The 17383-nt window shown below is 37.6% G+C and overlaps 3 protein-coding genes across 4 annotated transcripts; 1 reads left to right on the top strand and 2 right to left on the bottom strand.

Annotated features, from left to right (window-relative positions):
• Nucleotides 1-680: 680 nt before the first annotated feature.
• On the top strand, nucleotides 681-2216 carry LOC130995536 (probable pectate lyase 5). The gene is made up of 2 exons (XM_057920858.1): nucleotides 681-864; nucleotides 956-2216. Exons 1-2 carry the CDS (start codon nucleotides 758-760, stop codon nucleotides 2052-2054), a joined length of 1206 nt encoding a protein of 401 aa, XP_057776841.1. The 5' UTR covers nucleotides 681-757; the 3' UTR covers nucleotides 2055-2216.
• A 1915-nt stretch (nucleotides 2217-4131) lies between these two features.
• On the bottom strand, nucleotides 4132-8500 carry LOC130995535 (T-complex protein 1 subunit epsilon-like). Its single transcript, XM_057920857.1, has 9 exons — nucleotides 8074-8500; nucleotides 7585-7903; nucleotides 6625-6973; nucleotides 6146-6278; nucleotides 5997-6049; nucleotides 5751-5853; nucleotides 5112-5278; nucleotides 4704-4817; nucleotides 4132-4584 (listed from the first exon to the last, which is right to left on the bottom strand). Exons 1-9 carry the CDS (start codon nucleotides 8270-8272, stop codon nucleotides 4414-4416), a joined length of 1608 nt encoding a protein of 535 aa, XP_057776840.1. The 5' UTR covers nucleotides 8273-8500; the 3' UTR covers nucleotides 4132-4413.
• A 2716-nt stretch (nucleotides 8501-11216) lies between these two features.
• Nucleotides 11217-16910, bottom strand: LOC130995533 (uncharacterized). Of its 2 annotated transcripts, XR_009092189.1 has the most exons (3): nucleotides 16704-16910; nucleotides 13933-16042; nucleotides 11217-11905 (listed from the first exon to the last, which is right to left on the bottom strand). XR_009092189.1 is itself a non-coding variant. In XM_057920856.1 (2 exons), exon 2 carries the CDS (start codon nucleotides 16005-16007, stop codon nucleotides 14079-14081), a length of 1929 nt encoding a protein of 642 aa, XP_057776839.1. In that variant the 5' UTR covers nucleotides 16008-16042; nucleotides 16704-16895; the 3' UTR covers nucleotides 13754-14078. The 2 variants fall into 2 exon arrangements, 1 of the variants encoding a protein (XP_057776839.1); XM_057920856.1 differs by lacking the exon at nucleotides 11217-11905 and having other exon boundaries at nucleotides 13754-16042; nucleotides 16704-16895.
• Between the last annotated feature and the right edge of the window lie 473 nt (nucleotides 16911-17383).

Genomic DNA, 17383 nt, shown 5'->3' with positions numbered 1-17383 from the left:
CCCGATTCGGTTATTTGGGTATCCGAAATACCCATTTAAAAAATTAAAATTCAAATAATTTGCTAGATAAAGAATTTGAACCCTAGTCTCCAGAAAATACATAAAGCAACTTATCCACTAGACTAAAACTCATTCTTATACTTTAAATATATCATAATTTTATTTTACCTAAGAATCGATTTTTTTATTTAAAAAAATAAATTAATGAATTAATAATTAAAATGTATATAAAACATATATTAAATAATTTATTAAATAATTTTCGGTTATTTCGGTTAACCTGTTTCGGTTATTGGGTTAACCGAGATCCGAAATTTTTCTAAAAATAATACCCGAAACCGCGCCGATAACTAAAAAATTTGGTTATTGGATACCCAAACCCGGGAATTTCGATTCGGTTAACAGATTATCCAAAACCCGATAAACAATTAGACAACCCTAATCTTCAGTTATTGAATTAGTTATTGAATTAGAACATATATCGGCATATTCGGATGCACCATGCATCCGGATATACTCAACAATTTATGTTTTCCCTTTTGTTGAAGAAAATAGAAAAAATGAATAGAGCTCAAGTTTCTGAAGGTCCACTAGGAGAGATGCAAAAATGAAGGTGGGGCCCAACGGTTCTTCCATAGATTCACCCCATCTCTTTTTCCATTCTCCCTATATATATACACACTCACACACACTCTAACAAAACAACACAAACTTTCCACCTTTTTATTTTCATTAATTCCTTTTTCCCAACATAAACATGGGAATTCGAATTCTCATAGTCATGCTACTTCCATTATTAGCTCCTAAATTCACATTCTCTTCACCAGTTGCTGACCCTGAGCTCGTAGTACAAGAAGTTAATGAGTATGATATCATCACTCCCTCAAAAAAAAAAAATGAAAAATGAAAATATTCAAACAAGTCTAATGTACTCGATTTTGTTTGTTTTATGCAGGAAAATCAATGCATCACGAAGGAAGCTAGGGTTCCTATCGTGCGGGACAGGGAACCCCATCGACGACTGCTGGCGGTGCGACCCCAATTGGGAAAAGAACCGGCAGCGGCTGGCCGACTGCGCCATCGGGTTCGGCAAGCACGCGATCGGGGGCCGCGACGGGAAGATCTACGTGGTGACGGACTCCGGCGACCACGCGGTGAACCCGCAGCCGGGGACCTTGAGGTACGGCGTGATCCAGAAGGAGCCGCTGTGGATCATCTTCGCGCGGGACATGGTGATCCGGCTGAAGCAGGAGCTGATGTTGAACTCGTTCAAGACGATCGACGGGCGCGGGGCGAGCGTGCACATCGCGGGCGGCGCGTGCATCACGGTGCAGTACGTGACGAACGTGATCATCCACGGCCTCAACATCCACGACTGCAAGCAGGGCGGCAACGCGTACGTGCGGGACTCGCCCGACCACTACGGGTGGCGCACGGTGTCGGACGGCGACGGCGTGTCCATCTTCGGGGGCAGCCACGTGTGGGTGGACCACTGCTCCCTCTCCAACTGCCGCGACGGCCTCATCGACGCCATCCACGGCTCCACCGCCATCACCATCTCCAACAACTACCTCACGCACCACAACAAGGTCATGCTGCTCGGCCACAGCGACACCTACAAGCAGGACAAGAACATGCAGGTCACCATCGCCTTCAACCACTTCGGCGAGGGCCTCGTGCAGCGCATGCCCCGCTGCCGCCACGGCTATTTCCACGTCGTCAACAACGATTACACGCATTGGGAGATGTACGCCATTGGCGGCAGCGCCTCCCCCACCATCAACAGCCAGGGCAACCGCTTCCTCGCTCCCGACCGAGACGACAACAAGGAGGTCACCAAGCATGAGGATGCGCCGGAGAGCGAATGGAAGAGGTGGAATTGGAGATCGGAAGGAGACCTAATGCTCAACGGCGCCTTCTTCACGCGCTCCGGCGCCGGGGCGTCGTCTAATTACGCAAAGGCATCGAGCTTGAGCGCTAGGCCTTCTTCCCTAGTGGGAACCATGACGGGAGGCTCGGGTTCGCTCAACTGCAGGAAAGGCAAACGCTGCTGAATGCATTTTCATTTATATATATTAATGCAACCAACCTTCCTTGACAAAACGTACACAGCCATAGCCATTTGGGGAAGTAAATAATCCTAATTCGAAATCCAAGGACTGCTGAGTTGATAAATGTAACTTTCTTGCAGTAAAGAATTCGCTCAATTCTTGCAATTGTGAATGCTGCTTCTTCTTTTTTTTACATTGATAATGCAGAGCAGTAATTACAGCATTTACATATATATACGTTTACATTAAATAATTAAACTGCAGATGTGAATTCATTATATGTAGACTGTAGTGTAAGTTAGGTTGATATATAGATTATTAATAAGGGTATAGATTATGGTGCATGTGGCCCATCTAACTCACATGGGATTCAATGATTTGATTAGAAAGCATGCATGTTTGTGGAGGGACCAATATTTTCTATTCATTATCACTATTTGAATATTTTTGAGTTGCAATTTAATTAATAACAAAAACTTCATGATTATGATTAAGAAAAATTGAAGGAAATTAACATTTGGTATGAATTGCAGAGTTTAGTTATCCTTCGTGTATATGCAATTATACATGTTCATAGTAAAGTATTTGCTGTATATGACCTGACGAAATAATTCAACTTATAGCGAGACACTATATAAAGATATTATGACAACTATTATCGGTGGATCGATCAAAAATACCTTGTGTAATCAGAGAGTATTGTGCAGCCATAGAGTTTAGTTAATGATAAGCTTCTAAATAGATTGAAGGAATCGCACATCGACAATTACAAGTGGAAATCAGCTTATATCAATTAAGATCAACCTCACATGCAGACATTCTCCAAAATATCTCAAGATTATAATATTCTTAACAATTGAGCCTCTACTTAAATTCACATGCCCTATATTTTTTGTGATTATTACTTTATAACCTCATCACTAGTACTGTCACGTCACAAAAAAAATGTTGTAATATACTCCATTTGTCCCGCTTAAAATGTCTTGTTTATTTTGAACACTGATTTAAAGTGTAGGTAATTTAAATATAAAGTGAATTAGTAAAGTTGAAAAAAGAAAGTAGTTCTATTTTTAGTATAAATTTTGATCAAATTAAGTAACAGAGAGAATATAGAAAGTAACTTTATTATGGTATATTGTGAAATTTATGAATTATGTTAATGATATTTGTTATGTGTTGAGGATCCCAAAATAGATGAAGTTATTTTAAATGAGACGATTCAAATTAGAAAATAAGACATTTCAAATAAAACGGAGGAGGGAGTATAACATTTCAGAAATCAAACTGTTTCATACTCCTTATAAGAAATTGGGAAATCCAACTTCGTATAAGGCGCTAAAAGCACCAAATATTTAATCAGTGGTGGGGCAAAATTGGCAGGAAATCACGATCCTTCTTTGACAAAACTGAGCATCAAACTTAAATGCATATCTTCTGCAGAGAAATAAAGTCGGTAGAGAGAGAGAGGGAGAGAGGAGGAGGAGGAGGAGGAAGAAGAATTGGGAGTGTCTTAACTACTCAACTGCACAAACAAACTAAAAGCATGAGGCGTTGTGTTGTGCGACAGGATCCAAGAAGCCATTAAATCAAGCCCACCAACCATCATTTATCACTTGGCCTTTCCCACCCTATCCATAAATAGGTATATCAGACCCACTCTTTCTTCCACCAATGCTTCAACAAAGTAATGGCTTTCGCCATCAAAACATGAATGCAATGCAGGAGTAGAAACTCCAGTCTAGGACAAAGACATACAAATTGAATCAACATTAACTTCTCCACAAAGTTGGTTCGTTCCCACGCCATTCCTGCATATCGACTAGTCATATCTCGCCATGTGAATGATTTATGAATGCAGGGAGGGTCCATCTATGCCGGTGCAGACATGTAACTAAGAGGGCACAGCACAATGGTGGGTAATTTTACATGTTACAAAGAAAGAAAGAAAAAAGAGAAGCACATGATGCCTGAAAACGACACGTCCACCACCGACAACTAAATTATGTGACTTTGCATCTACACTCTGCACTCAGCATTATGAAATCATGTGTAAGCTTTCAAGCCATGAGAAGAGTTGCACTTGAGAGAAGGTAAGCATAGATACCCACACCCATAAAATAATAGAGGGGATGGGAGGGGGGTTGCCTATAGCATTAACTTACATGTCATACAAAAATAGAAAGATAAGACCATCACAATGGAGAATAATTCAGTAGAAAAACACGAAGCCATTACAAAGAAAACACCAAGCAACACAGCTTGCAAGATAAGACTCGAAACAATTTTAGTAATCCATGCATAGTTGTTAGTCGGCTCTATTCTAGAAAAGGCCGCTGCAATCAGGTATCTAACTCGACAAAAATCAAAAATCGGATGGTGAGATGACATCATCAATTTTCAGAATCATCTTAACAACTTGAGTTGATAGCAGAATCTGCTGTTGCTTCCCGATCAAAGTTTCAAAGACATTTTGCTCACGCATGTCATTTGTGCCAACATCATTGCAATCAATCCCGCAGCAGGAGTTGTTCTCCTGACGAGAAAAAACATACAGTTCCTTTTTAGATTTGCTTCATTATAACAAGGATCAAGTACATGAATGCAAGGTGGACAAAAACCAAAAATGACTCGCGAGGAAACAATAGAGATTACCTTAATTTGCTGAGATTTGACAGCAGATAAAGTTTCAATTGGCTGGAGACCACTATTTTCAGCCAGTGCCATTGGGACAGCGTCTAATGCATCAGCAAATGCCCTGATCGCATACTGCCAAGAGAAACATGCAAACATTAGCTTATAGTTGCAAATAATACCACAGAAGCACACAAATATAATACTCCCTCCGTCCTTGAAATCGGTACCCATTCGAGAATGGTACGGGTTTTAAGAAATTGATAGTGTGAGTAGAGTAAGTGTCTCATTTCTTTTTTAAGTAGGTTGTGTGAGATATTTACCAAAAAAGAAATGAGTACTCATTTTAGGGACAGACAAAAAAGGAAATATGGGTACTCATTTCAAGGACTGAGGGAGTATGTAAGAAAAATGAATTTGGCTTCTCACCTGTTCAACTCCTGGGTATTTATCAGCAGCTGCATCAACAGCAATCGAACAAGAAATTTCAGCAGAGCCACCTCCATATACTATAGAATTGTTTCGAATAAGGTTCCTCGCAACGCATAAAGCATCATGAAGGCTGCGCTTAGTTTCCTCTATCATCATTTTGTTACCTAAAGCATCACCCCAGAACAAGACTTAGTCCAGTGTTGGACAAAGACATCTACAAGAATGCAAGCAAAGAGTACATTTCCCAGAAAATGTTGGAAAAGTGTAGATCCACAGATTTGAAGTGAACACAACAACCAAGATAGGTCCATGAGACCATTCACATCAGTTTGACATGAGATATACCATAGAGCCAGCAACATAAAACTAGTCAGAGCACAAAGAGCTGAACCACCATATTAAGTCTATACAACAACATATAGCAAACAAAAACAGAGCAGAATATAATGATGGTGCAAATCCCTTTAAGTTCGGTGCACAAAAGAATAAAAGAACAGTATCTACCAATGACAAGGTTTACGGCTAGGAACAGTTAAAAACTAGTAAGTAGAAGCAAGAAAGGCATAACACGGATTACAATTAGAGATTATAGGAAGGGCAAAATTGAACAAAGGGGAAAGGAGAACATTGACCTACCACCACGTATAAATATTGTTACAGCCCTTGAGTTTGCACAATGCTCAATATATATCATCCGATCCTTAGTGGTTCCAAATGCTTTTTCTCGAACCAAACCAGCCTAGCATGCAAAAATTATTTTTAATCAGGCTAAAGATCACAAAAGCACATACTGAATCATGTACAAAATATTTATGAATTGGGGTGTATAGCAAAACGAAAATAGGAAAACATGGACAGATAGTTGTAGGTGTAACACTTTACCCTGCCCAGCTTCTCTGGTGTCAACTCTTGAAATCTTGGCACAATTCTCCCACCTTGCGCAGGATTCAGGAAATGTCATTGGATACTTGAAAACAAAACAATAACAGAAATTACAAAGTACAATGGTATACTGCAGGGCTGAAAAAAACCTGTAGCTATGGCTATCAGCTCTAACTCTACTCCACCAACCCATCGGACAGCAGGTAAGTCTCTGTGCATCAGTAAGTGGTTTGCCTCATCATCAAAACCCCATTGACAAATAACTAAGGTAGCCCCAACATCCTGCAATACAGTAAGGCTTGAAAATTACAAGAACGCCTTTAATTTCCAAAATACAAGGTAGTATTTGCAATTGTATGAATGAAATTCTTTCAAAAGTTGATTTGGATAGAAAGTGTATCATTTTAAATGCAAAAGCAACATCCACAGCAGTGACCCTTTTCTCATAATGCAGCACAATAAAAGTGGATGGAGGCAATCTTAACTTAGTTTCCAGGCCCAAGTCCTGTAAAACAACCACACCTCTGCCACTTTCCATACAGCAAACACACAGAAATTCCACCATGAGTTCCCTTCTCCCAACAAACTATCAGCCCAAAGATATACCTTGCTGTTACAAAGAGATTACCTTGCATTTTTGAACCATATCATCAAAGTACTTCTGCTCTTGTAGGCGCAATGTTTCGAATTTTTCCACAGTATCGATATCAACCTTATGTTTAGTCTTTGGCTTTGGAGGCTCAAAGGGGCAAGTCAAAATGGCAATTTTGGCATCCTCAATCTGCTTTGGCATCTGTGGATGACTCATATCTTTATCAACAACAATTCCATATATCAGTTCAGTATCCTCCAACTTTCCACCTACTTTACCCTCTACTTTAATCAAGTCTAAATTAACATCCTTCCTCTCTAAATCTGCAACTGCAAGCACTGCTTTAACAGCAATCTCCGCAAGACTGCGCTTACACCTATTCACACTGCAAAATATATTTGACAAGATCAGAGAACAATAGCATGAGATGCACTATTACTAGAAGCAACTTGAAGAGTAATTTCTTAAGGCACATGATATGGAGGTTCCAAGTCCAGTAGAAACCAAAAGCACCAAAACAGACATCCGTAGCATCCCGGCCACCCTCTCAATTCCAGACACCAGGGCAACAATTAAAAAGAATAAGGTAATAGAATTTTTAGCATGGAATAATAAAAGGAAGTATAAATCCATATATAACAGAAGCTTGAACTCACGGTTTGCACAGAAGTATAATTGCACTAAGGATAGTTCACACAAGTATAAAATTGAATTGATTCTTGATTCGGTAGCATATCAATTCGATAGCATTACTAGAAAGAAGAAAATACCAATAAATACTTAATATTTTACCATATGCCTTACTACTAAAATATATGGAGAAGGTGGGGCGAAATCAGTTACAGGCTTCGAAGTCATTAGTGCTTCCCAGATAATTGCATAGAACAACATTCAAAATATTCAGCGGACACAATACACCAGAAACAGGGCAAGATAAACACACAGTTTGATCTGAAATAGAATGGCCAAAAATCCTGCATATAGAACAAAACTTACATCTTGGAAGATAATGTAGTCATACAAGTCTGGATGAGAGATTCAGCATTTGTCGCACTAAACTCAAACCTATGTGATATACGTTCCAAATGATCAAAAGCTACCCTTGAAGCCATCTCATAGCCTTCCGCAACCCGAATAGGATGAATTCCCCGTTCCAACATCTTCTGCGCTTGTTCTAGAAGAGCACCAGCCATGACAACAACTCCTGTTGTTCCATCACCAATTTCATAGTCCTGACTCCGCGACAGTTCAACCATGAGCTTAGCAATCTGGTTGTCAACATCCATCTGCTCCAGGATCGTGGCACCATCATTTGCTGGCACCACAATAACCAGAAAGGCATCAACTTCATCCCAACATGCTTCTAACTTTGACAATCATGCTTAAGAATCCAAATAAACAAACTTCCCAAATCATAATATCTCAATGATTCAAACAATGCACAACACACACAGAGAGAAAATGAGGTGTAGAGGCGGAGCTTACTGACGGTGACCTCGCCGTCGGGGCTCTGGAGCATCTTATCCATGCCTTTAGGTCCGAGAGAGGTCCGGAGGATCCGCGCCACCGCTTTTCCGGCGGCGATATTGGCCTTGTGCGCATCGAGGCCGCGTAATCTGGTCTTCTGCTCCTGCTCCCTTAGTATTATGAACGGACGACCGAACTCATCGAACGCCAATGCCATCACGCCGGCAAGATTGTTCTTCGCCGGATCCAACTGGCAGATGCGAATTCGAATAAGATTGCGAAAATGCTTTTGAACAAGGTTTCAGAAGTGAGAATCTGCCCTAGTGCCACGGCACCACCGTGGTTTAGTAAAACCCTCACCCAACACTTCTCTCCTGTTACGTTATCTCCAGTATTTTGCAGTTCCAACCAATATTCTCTCAAGAATATGTGTCTGAGTTTCTACTTTATACTATAAAAATGTATGAGAGCCTTTTTATTTGATGTGTCCACGAAAAATTTGATATATTGTGGACGTCATTAATTTTAATAAAATATAATTTTTTTTAGAGAATTTAATAAAATATAATTGAAATCGTGTGAACCTGACTACATATAATTATATAATAATATAAACAAAGGAAGTACTAACATTTATCTTATTTGAATAAATTTTCTAATCCAAAATAATGGTGTAAATAATGTAAAATAACAAAGTTTAAAATACAATATGAATATGCCATGCCAACTAACTCATTTTCAGGCTATCTCAACATACAATCAAATCAATTGAGCTGATTTGTTCTTTTTTTACTCTAACCCTTCTTTTCTTTTTTATTTATTCAGACCAACTAATCGATTGTAAATCCTTGAAACTGGTAGTGGTGAGTTGTGTAGTATTTGCATGATGTAGTAAAAGAGGGTTGTTGGGTTGAATAACATGAAAGGGAAATCCCATTGGACAAGTGCCAAGTAGTAGTGAAAAATGATTATGTCGAAACAAAAAATCTTCTGTACATCCAGATGTACCGTATATTTGGGCTGATCCGTAGCTAGATCCTGATCCGCATGATAATTTAAACTCGCATCCTGATTCAAATCGTGTAAATGACACTATTCAGTTATACAAACGACACTGCTTATAATTGACATTATTCAATTATATAAATGATATTGTAACATTTTAAAATATTATAGTATCATTTTAAATCTTATAGTGTTATTTAAAATAGTATAGTGTCATTTGCAATTTTATAATGTCAATTACAGAAAGTGTCATTTATATTTCTAAATAGTGTCAATCATACACATTGTCATTTATACGTAGTGTCATTTATATAACAAAATAGTGTCAATTACAGACAGTGTCATTTGTATAACTGAATAGTGTCATTTACACGATTTGAGTCATGATGAAAATTTGAATCAAGATGCAGGTCAGTATCTAAATACGGGTTGACCCGAGTGTACCCAAGACCACCTTGTGTCAAAATGGCTCTCCACTTCGGACTAACTAAAAATTCATAATTGATTGGTAGTATAAGGCTTTGGAATATTAGTGGTGGATTAATTACAGGATCCAGATTTAACTAAAATAGTAATTTTTTTCTGTATTATCTATATTATTATTTGATAAAAATTTATAACCAACTTTCTTGTGGTAAATAATTAGTTTATAATACTCCCTCCGTCTCACAAAAACATGAACGTTTTTTCATTTTAGGGTGTCTCACAAAAACATGAATCTTTCCATTTTAGTACATCATGTGACTCACCACTACTTTTCCTTAATTAATTCATTACTCTCACAACACCTTTTAAAGTGGGACTCATTTTCCACTTACTTTAACTCTCAACTAACATTTCTTAAAACTCGTGCATTTCTCTTTGTTCATGTTTTTGTGAGACGGATGGAGTATATAAATAAGGAAATACTTCTATAAATGGGTTTTTTGAAAAAAAAATGTTAGAACTTACTCCCTCCTTGATAAAAAAAAATATTTTTTTATTTTGGGACATTCACAAAAAAACTTCATATTTTATTTTTGGACTATGCCCTATCACTTATAATATCTCATTTATCCTTATTTTTATAAGGTTTTTTCACAACTCTCAATATAAAAGCTTTATCATGGACGGAGGGATTAATAGATTGTAAAACCATATCCATTAAATATATAGTAATAAATTTTATAAAAGATGAACAACTCAATTTATCCCGTATGTTGGTGTAGTATTAGTTAGTCTTTAAATTTCATATCAGTAGACAAAGCACACAAACTGATTTGGAAACTATAGCTCGACTCCTAAGCAACAGGACTTAATACAGGTAAGTCGCTTCATAATTTACAAAGAAGCGATTATTAATCACACACAAAGCGCACTTTCAACTTTTGTGCCAAATCTTTCAGAATCAATAATATGTTATACAAACTCTTATAATTTTAATTACGGTACTATTCACATATTAATTATCAGTATTTAAAAGAATCACAAATAACTCAAAAAAATCACATTAACAATCATTTTTAAGGTGCTAAACTAACTTCCTCCCTATTAGGACACCGTTGCCTCCCATGAAAAGGTAAACCAGATACGAACTCATCCAAATACAGCAAAAAGAACAAAATCAAACAGCAAAAAGTCGGCAAATAATAAAACCACACATCTCATGAACAGAAATTTCTAAATCAAACGCATTTAAATGCTGCGGAAATAAGTTAAACATCCTAAACGTGTATCATAAAAACAAAGCAAAACTAAATACATAGGAAATAACAAGACTTGATACTATCCATCCACACAACTTGATCATCAATCTCCACAAGGAAAATTTCTCGATGTTTAGCAGCAAAATGCATGAAAAAATGCAGCTTAGTCAAGCTGCTAGGGCAGCCCTAAATCATTTATGAATATTCAGAGAATAGTGTTGTTAGTGTTTCTCCATATGAAACAAAAAATGAAGTTCCTCTCCAAAGAGGATATACTGATTACTGGATCAAGTAGTGGTGCGTGTATCTTGTTGCCTGTCAGCTATTGCCAAGTACCAAGTCAAGCACCCAATATACAAAACAATTTACATGCTAAAATTGCGATGATCAAAGACTTTGATTCATCCAATGAATAATCAAACAAAAAAGGACAATGAACTCTTCATGTATTGTACAATGATACAAACGAAATATTGCATAAGCTGCAAGCTGCTATATACAAAACTCATTACAATGTCTACTTGACAAAAAATTTGAGCCAATAGGAACTCAAAAAAAAATGTAACACGAGTTGATTATTGACTCCCAACAGAATTAACTAGTTACAAAATGGAGCATCACCTATGATACAGCATGAAAAAAAGAACTATCATGTCTGCTTAATATGAAGACAGACAGTATCATGTAACAATTTAAGCTTACAGGAGATACACTGCATCTACAGAGACAACTCTTCTGCTACAGTGGCATTTTCAAGATTCAACACATATGTATCTATTCTACGATGCAGCTTACAAGTTCTGCAACTCAAACAATAATCTCATCATACATGACCAGAAGACATGGTCCAAAAAATTGTACATCACTTTTACAAGGTTAAAGAGGAGGTGCACATAATGGATCAAATTATTACATGTGAGGAACCTACTACATGGAATATACTAATATACTATGGTGCATCATCCAGGGTTTTGCTCAAAAATATTCTTCAAGAATTGATAAGTTACTTTTCACACAAATTCTTCCTGGATCACGACTCAATATTTGGTATATGCTTCAGGAATACAAAGCAATTGAATACATGATTAAGGCTTCTTTGCACTCATAGTATTAAGCATTCACGGATATCCAAGAGTGCAGCAATTAATGGTTCTCTGCTCCTGAGTATGATAATTAGAGAAAATTCCTTTGTCAATAATAATAATAATAAATGACCAAGAGAAGCCCATATGGAAAATAATGATAAGTGCATATCATGGTAAAATAGGGCCTAGAAACCAAACAAGAGCACGCTGCTTATAACTAAAATAAAATTCTAGTCAGAAACTTCGCGATCGTTGATTAGTATAGATATTGACAGAACAATTCTAGAATAACTTCAACTATATATAATAGACTCCCAGAGTAAAGGCATGTTAAGAATGGTTAGTGTTCGTGCATTTCGACAAGGATAACACAAGCACACGTCAATCTGATGGTACAGCACTATAGTCTAAAATAGCTCAAAATAGACAGATTTTATTTCCAAACCACAAACACAAACAAAGAGAAATAGATGCACATGCAGACAAGACAATATCATGGAGGTTATCATAAAGTAAGACCACAGCAATTATCCTATGAAATGCTTAAAGAAATTTCATAACATTTCAAACCACAGAAAATATATATATATATATATTCAGTCATTTCAAAGATTAAGTTTATTAATTATTGGCTATCCGTCAACGGAACTTTTTCAAGCTCCTGCTTAGAATAAGATACACCAAAAAACCATTCTATTTCTTACAAGTGGTCCTTAAAGACTAGCAGGAAATATGAATCAGCAAGGACAAATACGATTGGTATGCCTTGGGATTCAATTAGCTAATAATGAGGTACAGATTTATTGATCACGCAGAAATGCACATAACACCACCAAAAATACCAACTACTCAGACACAGTGGATCAAGTTAGTGCGTAAAACTAGCAAATCAGTTGTGAAGCATCAATCCCATAAGATGGAACATTTCAAGGAAACCAGAAGAAATTGCAAGCATCCAGGAGTTCTTACTTCACAAATATTAACTGAAAATTTACAGCATGTTCTCCAATTAAAAGAATATCAACCAGAGTATTAACAAATGTAGCAAGCTCACAACCATGCTTTAATCTATCTTCTTCTCAAGTTCACCATAAGATTCCATGTTTTGAACTGAAGAAAGTAAAAACACAGCCCAAAGGATGAGTTCAAAAACCAAATGTAATTCTCGTAATTATTCAGTTCATAATAGCTTGGGTGGAGTCTCTACAACGGGCTTGAGCTATCATAAGTGAATCCTAGAATTGAGGGGAACAAATAAACCAGCTAAATCTGCAACCAAATAACCAGTTCCTTCCTATGTTTCGAATGAATGTTTAATTGTTTCATTTATAAACGGTTTCCAACTATTTCAAGTAGGAATTCACTGAACACCTTCCATTGTTTGTAAATGAAATTGCAGAGCAAGAGGAAATTAAAACAAAAATACCAATCTGATGTTAGTTAACATACATGTGCTATTCATATTATCAAGTTATTCCACATACACGCGCGAGCACACACACACACACACACAAAAAAGAAACAATAACAAAAACAACAACTGCAATGGATAGAAGGTGCAAAGTGCAGGTCTGGGTTTTGCAATCACACTATATTGTCAGATAAAACACAAACATTTACTGGTGACTTTCTCAAGCAAGAACACAAGGAAAACAAACTTCTATTACTAAAAATTGAGACATCAAATTGACAAATCAGACAATAAATTTTGGATTCAATTTCTCAGCTTAACATACCAACAAACTCAGCATAGTGTCAGCTATTTCAGACAAGGTATAGTTATCCCAGAAACCAACTTATACTACCAGTATTACTGGTACAAGTTTGGAGGCTTCATAAATAGGAAACTAGGAGCACATACCAATCTATTAATATAAAAGTTAAGAATGCAACTTCAGAGGTCAAATTGTGCTTCCATGGACAAAAGATAAACGGCCAGTAGGGCCACCTTACTGCGTCAAGCAAATACACAATACAACAATACTTAAGGTACTGAAGTTTATAGCACAAAGTTATATCCGTAGCATCAAATTGAGTTCAATTAAGCCAACTTAAAATAAAACAAATTGTTCTTCCCAGCAACCTCTAGTAAAGGCACTTACTTCTTTGAAGCCGGAGGCCACACAGCACGTGACATCAACATAAACAAGAAAGAGCTGGCAATCCTTCATAGGATCCAAATATGACATTGCAAATCATAGTGGAAGCTATCAGACATTTATAAGTCCCATGATACCATGACAGCATATCATTCAGATGGCATGCGTCTCCGTTTCCCATAATCAGCATCCCTAGATCGAGACCTGTGATCATCTTCAGGCACTGCACCAGATCTGCTGCGGGATCTCGAAGACTGTCCTTTATCCCAGTCGTCATCATAACCCGATTCACGATCTTTGTGGCGATAGTCCCGATAACGATCCTTCTCTTCTCTGCGTCTAGAGTCCCTATCATATCTTTCCCCATCATGTTCCCTCTCCTCCCGGTGCCTCTTCTCTGGAACACTAGACCAGTCACGGTCAGAATTTCTCTCCTTCTCCCGGGAAGCAGCACTAGACCTCACACCTTTTTCATGACTTGCCTCTGCATACCCATATTCCGATGCAGTATCCTCTCCACCATAACTAGACTCTCTACCATGTTCTTCCCCTCCCCATCCACCCATGTTTGTATCATTCCACATTCCTGAATGAGGTCCAACCATCCCTGCAGTCCCCATCATGTTCATTCCATTGGGATTCATTCCTCGACCAAAAAAAGCTGGGTTGACATGAGGAGCCACTCCAGGAAGCCCCATGGTATTAACACCTTGAAATGGAGGAAGCATCCCTGGGAAAGCAGGACCTGAGAAGCCTCCATAACCAGTTCCGCGACCCATAAATGCTAGATCAAAACCAGGACCCATCATGCCCTGAGGAGGCATCATACCAGGAGGCCCACCGAAACTAGGACCAGTCATCCCTTGTCCGTAAGCTCCACCACCAGAAACTCCACCAGCACCAGGTGCGCTCCCCATCATATTCTTGTTCACCATACCCCCTCTTCCTCTCATAGGTCCTGATCCAGGACCTCTGTTTGGTGCTTGGTTCCCTCGTGCCCAGCCACCTCGTCCAAAATTTCTCCCTGTGTCTCCACTTGGATAATTGGCACCATTACCTCTACCTGCTGCATCATTAACAGGATTCCTTCCTTGTAGCTGAGATTGAGCCTGGCCTTGAGTCTTGTTCGTGTAAGAAGTACCCATTTGTTTTATGGTCTGTGGAGTGGCAAATGCCACCACACAAGCTCTCCCATTAAAAATGTAACCATTCATACCTTCCTTGCAAGCGGAGGCTGCAGCAGAATCATAAAATTCAACTTGACAATAACCTTTGGACTTACCACTAGCCCTTTCATCAAAAAACTTAATCTCCTTGACTTTCCCATACTGAATCAGCACACTTTCAATCTCAGAATCTGTTGTCCACCAATGTAATTCTCCTACAAAGAGCATTGTGTTTCCATTTTCTACAGATGGCCTAACCATGTATTCATCATCCATCGAGCGGTTTACATTAACATTTGCATTCGAGTTCATCTGATTAGGTGGAATCTGTGGGACACCTTTTGTGTTACCCATGTTAGAATACATCAATGGTGCAGGCTCACCAATTACTTTTTCTGAATTGTTCATCCGATCTGCAGCAGTCTTATGAGGCATACTCGCTGATCCTTGATATCCCAAATGCCCTGCTTGAGAATTATGGGCCATTTCCGGGAGCCTTCCCCTTTGAGAGGCATCCATGGTCTGTGTCGGACCCCCAGAGGCTGGCAAGCTACTCTTCTGCTCAGGAAATTGAACTGAAGTTACAGCATAATTTCCTTCATTAGCAACTCTTGCATTGTTCACCTCTTGCGAGGCCACTGCTTCCACTCGAGCTCCAGGAACATTAGCTTTCGAACTTTGAAACCCACTACTTGCCACCACAGAAGGCACTTGTGTCTCAGAACGCTGCATTTGTAGGAAACCCTCTCCAACATTAACATCGTTATAGAGATCATCATATTCATCATCCTCACCAATCATTTCCTCTTCAGCAAGCGCAGGTATAGCTCCACCTTGATGATATTGCATCTTTTGATTTCCTGCATATTCTTCGTCTCCATAATCTAATTGCTCATCAGTCACTGGATCCATGAAAGCAAGCTATTCTTACCAAAATGTCTTCACACCTGATTATAGGAAACAAGAAAAGAAAAACCAAACATATTTACCAACTCTATCAGAATAAAAACAAGGCATCATGAATTTATCTACCGTCAGTTATTACTACAATAGGTTCTTAAAGTTACCTAATAGGACAGCATTGCCTTAAGTAACTCAAGAAAATCTATCTATGTTAAAAAAAGGAAAAGATGTTGTTCCAGACAGATCTGAAGCAAATAATACAAGGAAACAGAGAAATCAAATTAAATATTTTCACAATTCCATTTAAATTAAGGTTTGCTTCCCCCACAAATAATAAATAACATAATCAACCCCCGTGAAAAATTACAGTATTCATGAAAACTTCTTATAAAATCACCATAATAGAGTATATCCTAGATACACATCATAATTTCACTAATTTGAAAGAAAAAGAAGAAAAAAAAAAAGGTAAATGCGAGCATACACAAGTTGAATAAGCAGAAGGATGAAAATGTAGCATTTCAGATCAACGACAGCAGAAACAGACAATCCGATTAAAAGAAAATAACTTAAACAATAAAGTAATCCTCATAAAAAATCCGCGGCTACAAAATTAAGTTCGACAGGCGCAATTATAGCACATATTTCACCATTGTAATGAAATTTAAGGGCTCGAACAAAAATAGACAGGTAGTGAAAATATGCCTCGAGTTTGAAATGGCGGCGATCGGCGACGGCAGGTTTCCGGTGGGTGTGGTGAAGAATTGAAGCAGGTGAAAATCTCGACCCAATTGGTTTAGATATTGTAGTTGCCCTATTATTTTCGCCTCATTCCTCTTTTTCCCTTTCCTTAAATTTAAGAAAACAAATACTGAGTTGGAATTCCGAGTCAACCGGGGTTTATCACAAGTCTTCCCTTCTTTTCTTTCTTTCTATTTCTATATAACACAAAATTTCCTTCTTTTTCATTTCGAGATAAATTTATTTCTTTTTCGGTTTGTAACAAACTGGTATATAACCCGTCGAATGTCAATAAAAAATAACTTTAAAAATAATCTATACTAAATTAGAGTTTCCAATTTGAAATCAATTTCAAATTAATTTCAAATTTGACTGGAAATTTTATAGTTATAATAAAATTGAAGGTTTATGTTTAAATTATATATATTTTTTTTCATTTTCTTTAACTTCTTATTTGTTGTTACATTTATCTCCAAAATTGTGAAATTCGATTAATTATAAAATATTTAATATGCATATCAAATTAAAGATCACGATAAGAGCTTTAATATGATGTACTATATTTTATGAAAATATTTTATTTGAAATGTAAAAATTAAATTTGTTTAAATATTAAAGTTTTATAAATTTCTCTCTCCTCTTTC

This window comes from Salvia miltiorrhiza, chromosome 7 (assembly GCF_028751815.1).
Source record: "Salvia miltiorrhiza cultivar Shanhuang (shh) chromosome 7, IMPLAD_Smil_shh, whole genome shotgun sequence".
Taxonomy (NCBI): domain Eukaryota; kingdom Viridiplantae; phylum Streptophyta; class Magnoliopsida; order Lamiales; family Lamiaceae; genus Salvia; species Salvia miltiorrhiza.
This window is presented reverse-complemented; position numbering and strand designations above follow the sequence as displayed.

Coding starts and splice junctions, on each gene's coding strand:
- LOC130995535 (XM_057920857.1), bottom strand. CDS start 8,272: ATGGCATTGGCGTTCGATGAGTTCGGTCGTCCGTTCATAATACTAAGG. Junction 7,904..8,073: donor CGACGGCGAGGTCACCGTCA/GTAAGCTCCGCC, acceptor TTGTGGTGCCAG/CAAATGATGGTGCCACGATC. Junction 5,279..5,750: donor AACAATATTTATACGTGGTG/GTAGGTCAATGT, acceptor GTGATGCTTTAG/GTAACAAAATGATGATAGAG.
- LOC130995533 (XM_057920856.1), bottom strand. CDS start 16,007: ATGGATCCAGTGACTGATGAGCAATTAGATTATGGAGACGAAGAATAT.
- LOC130995536 (XM_057920858.1), top strand. CDS start 758: ATGGGAATTCGAATTCTCATAGTCATGCTACTTCCATTATTAGCTCCT. Junction 865..955: donor GTAGTACAAGAAGTTAATGA/GTATGATATCAT, acceptor TGTTTTATGCAG/GAAAATCAATGCATCACGAA.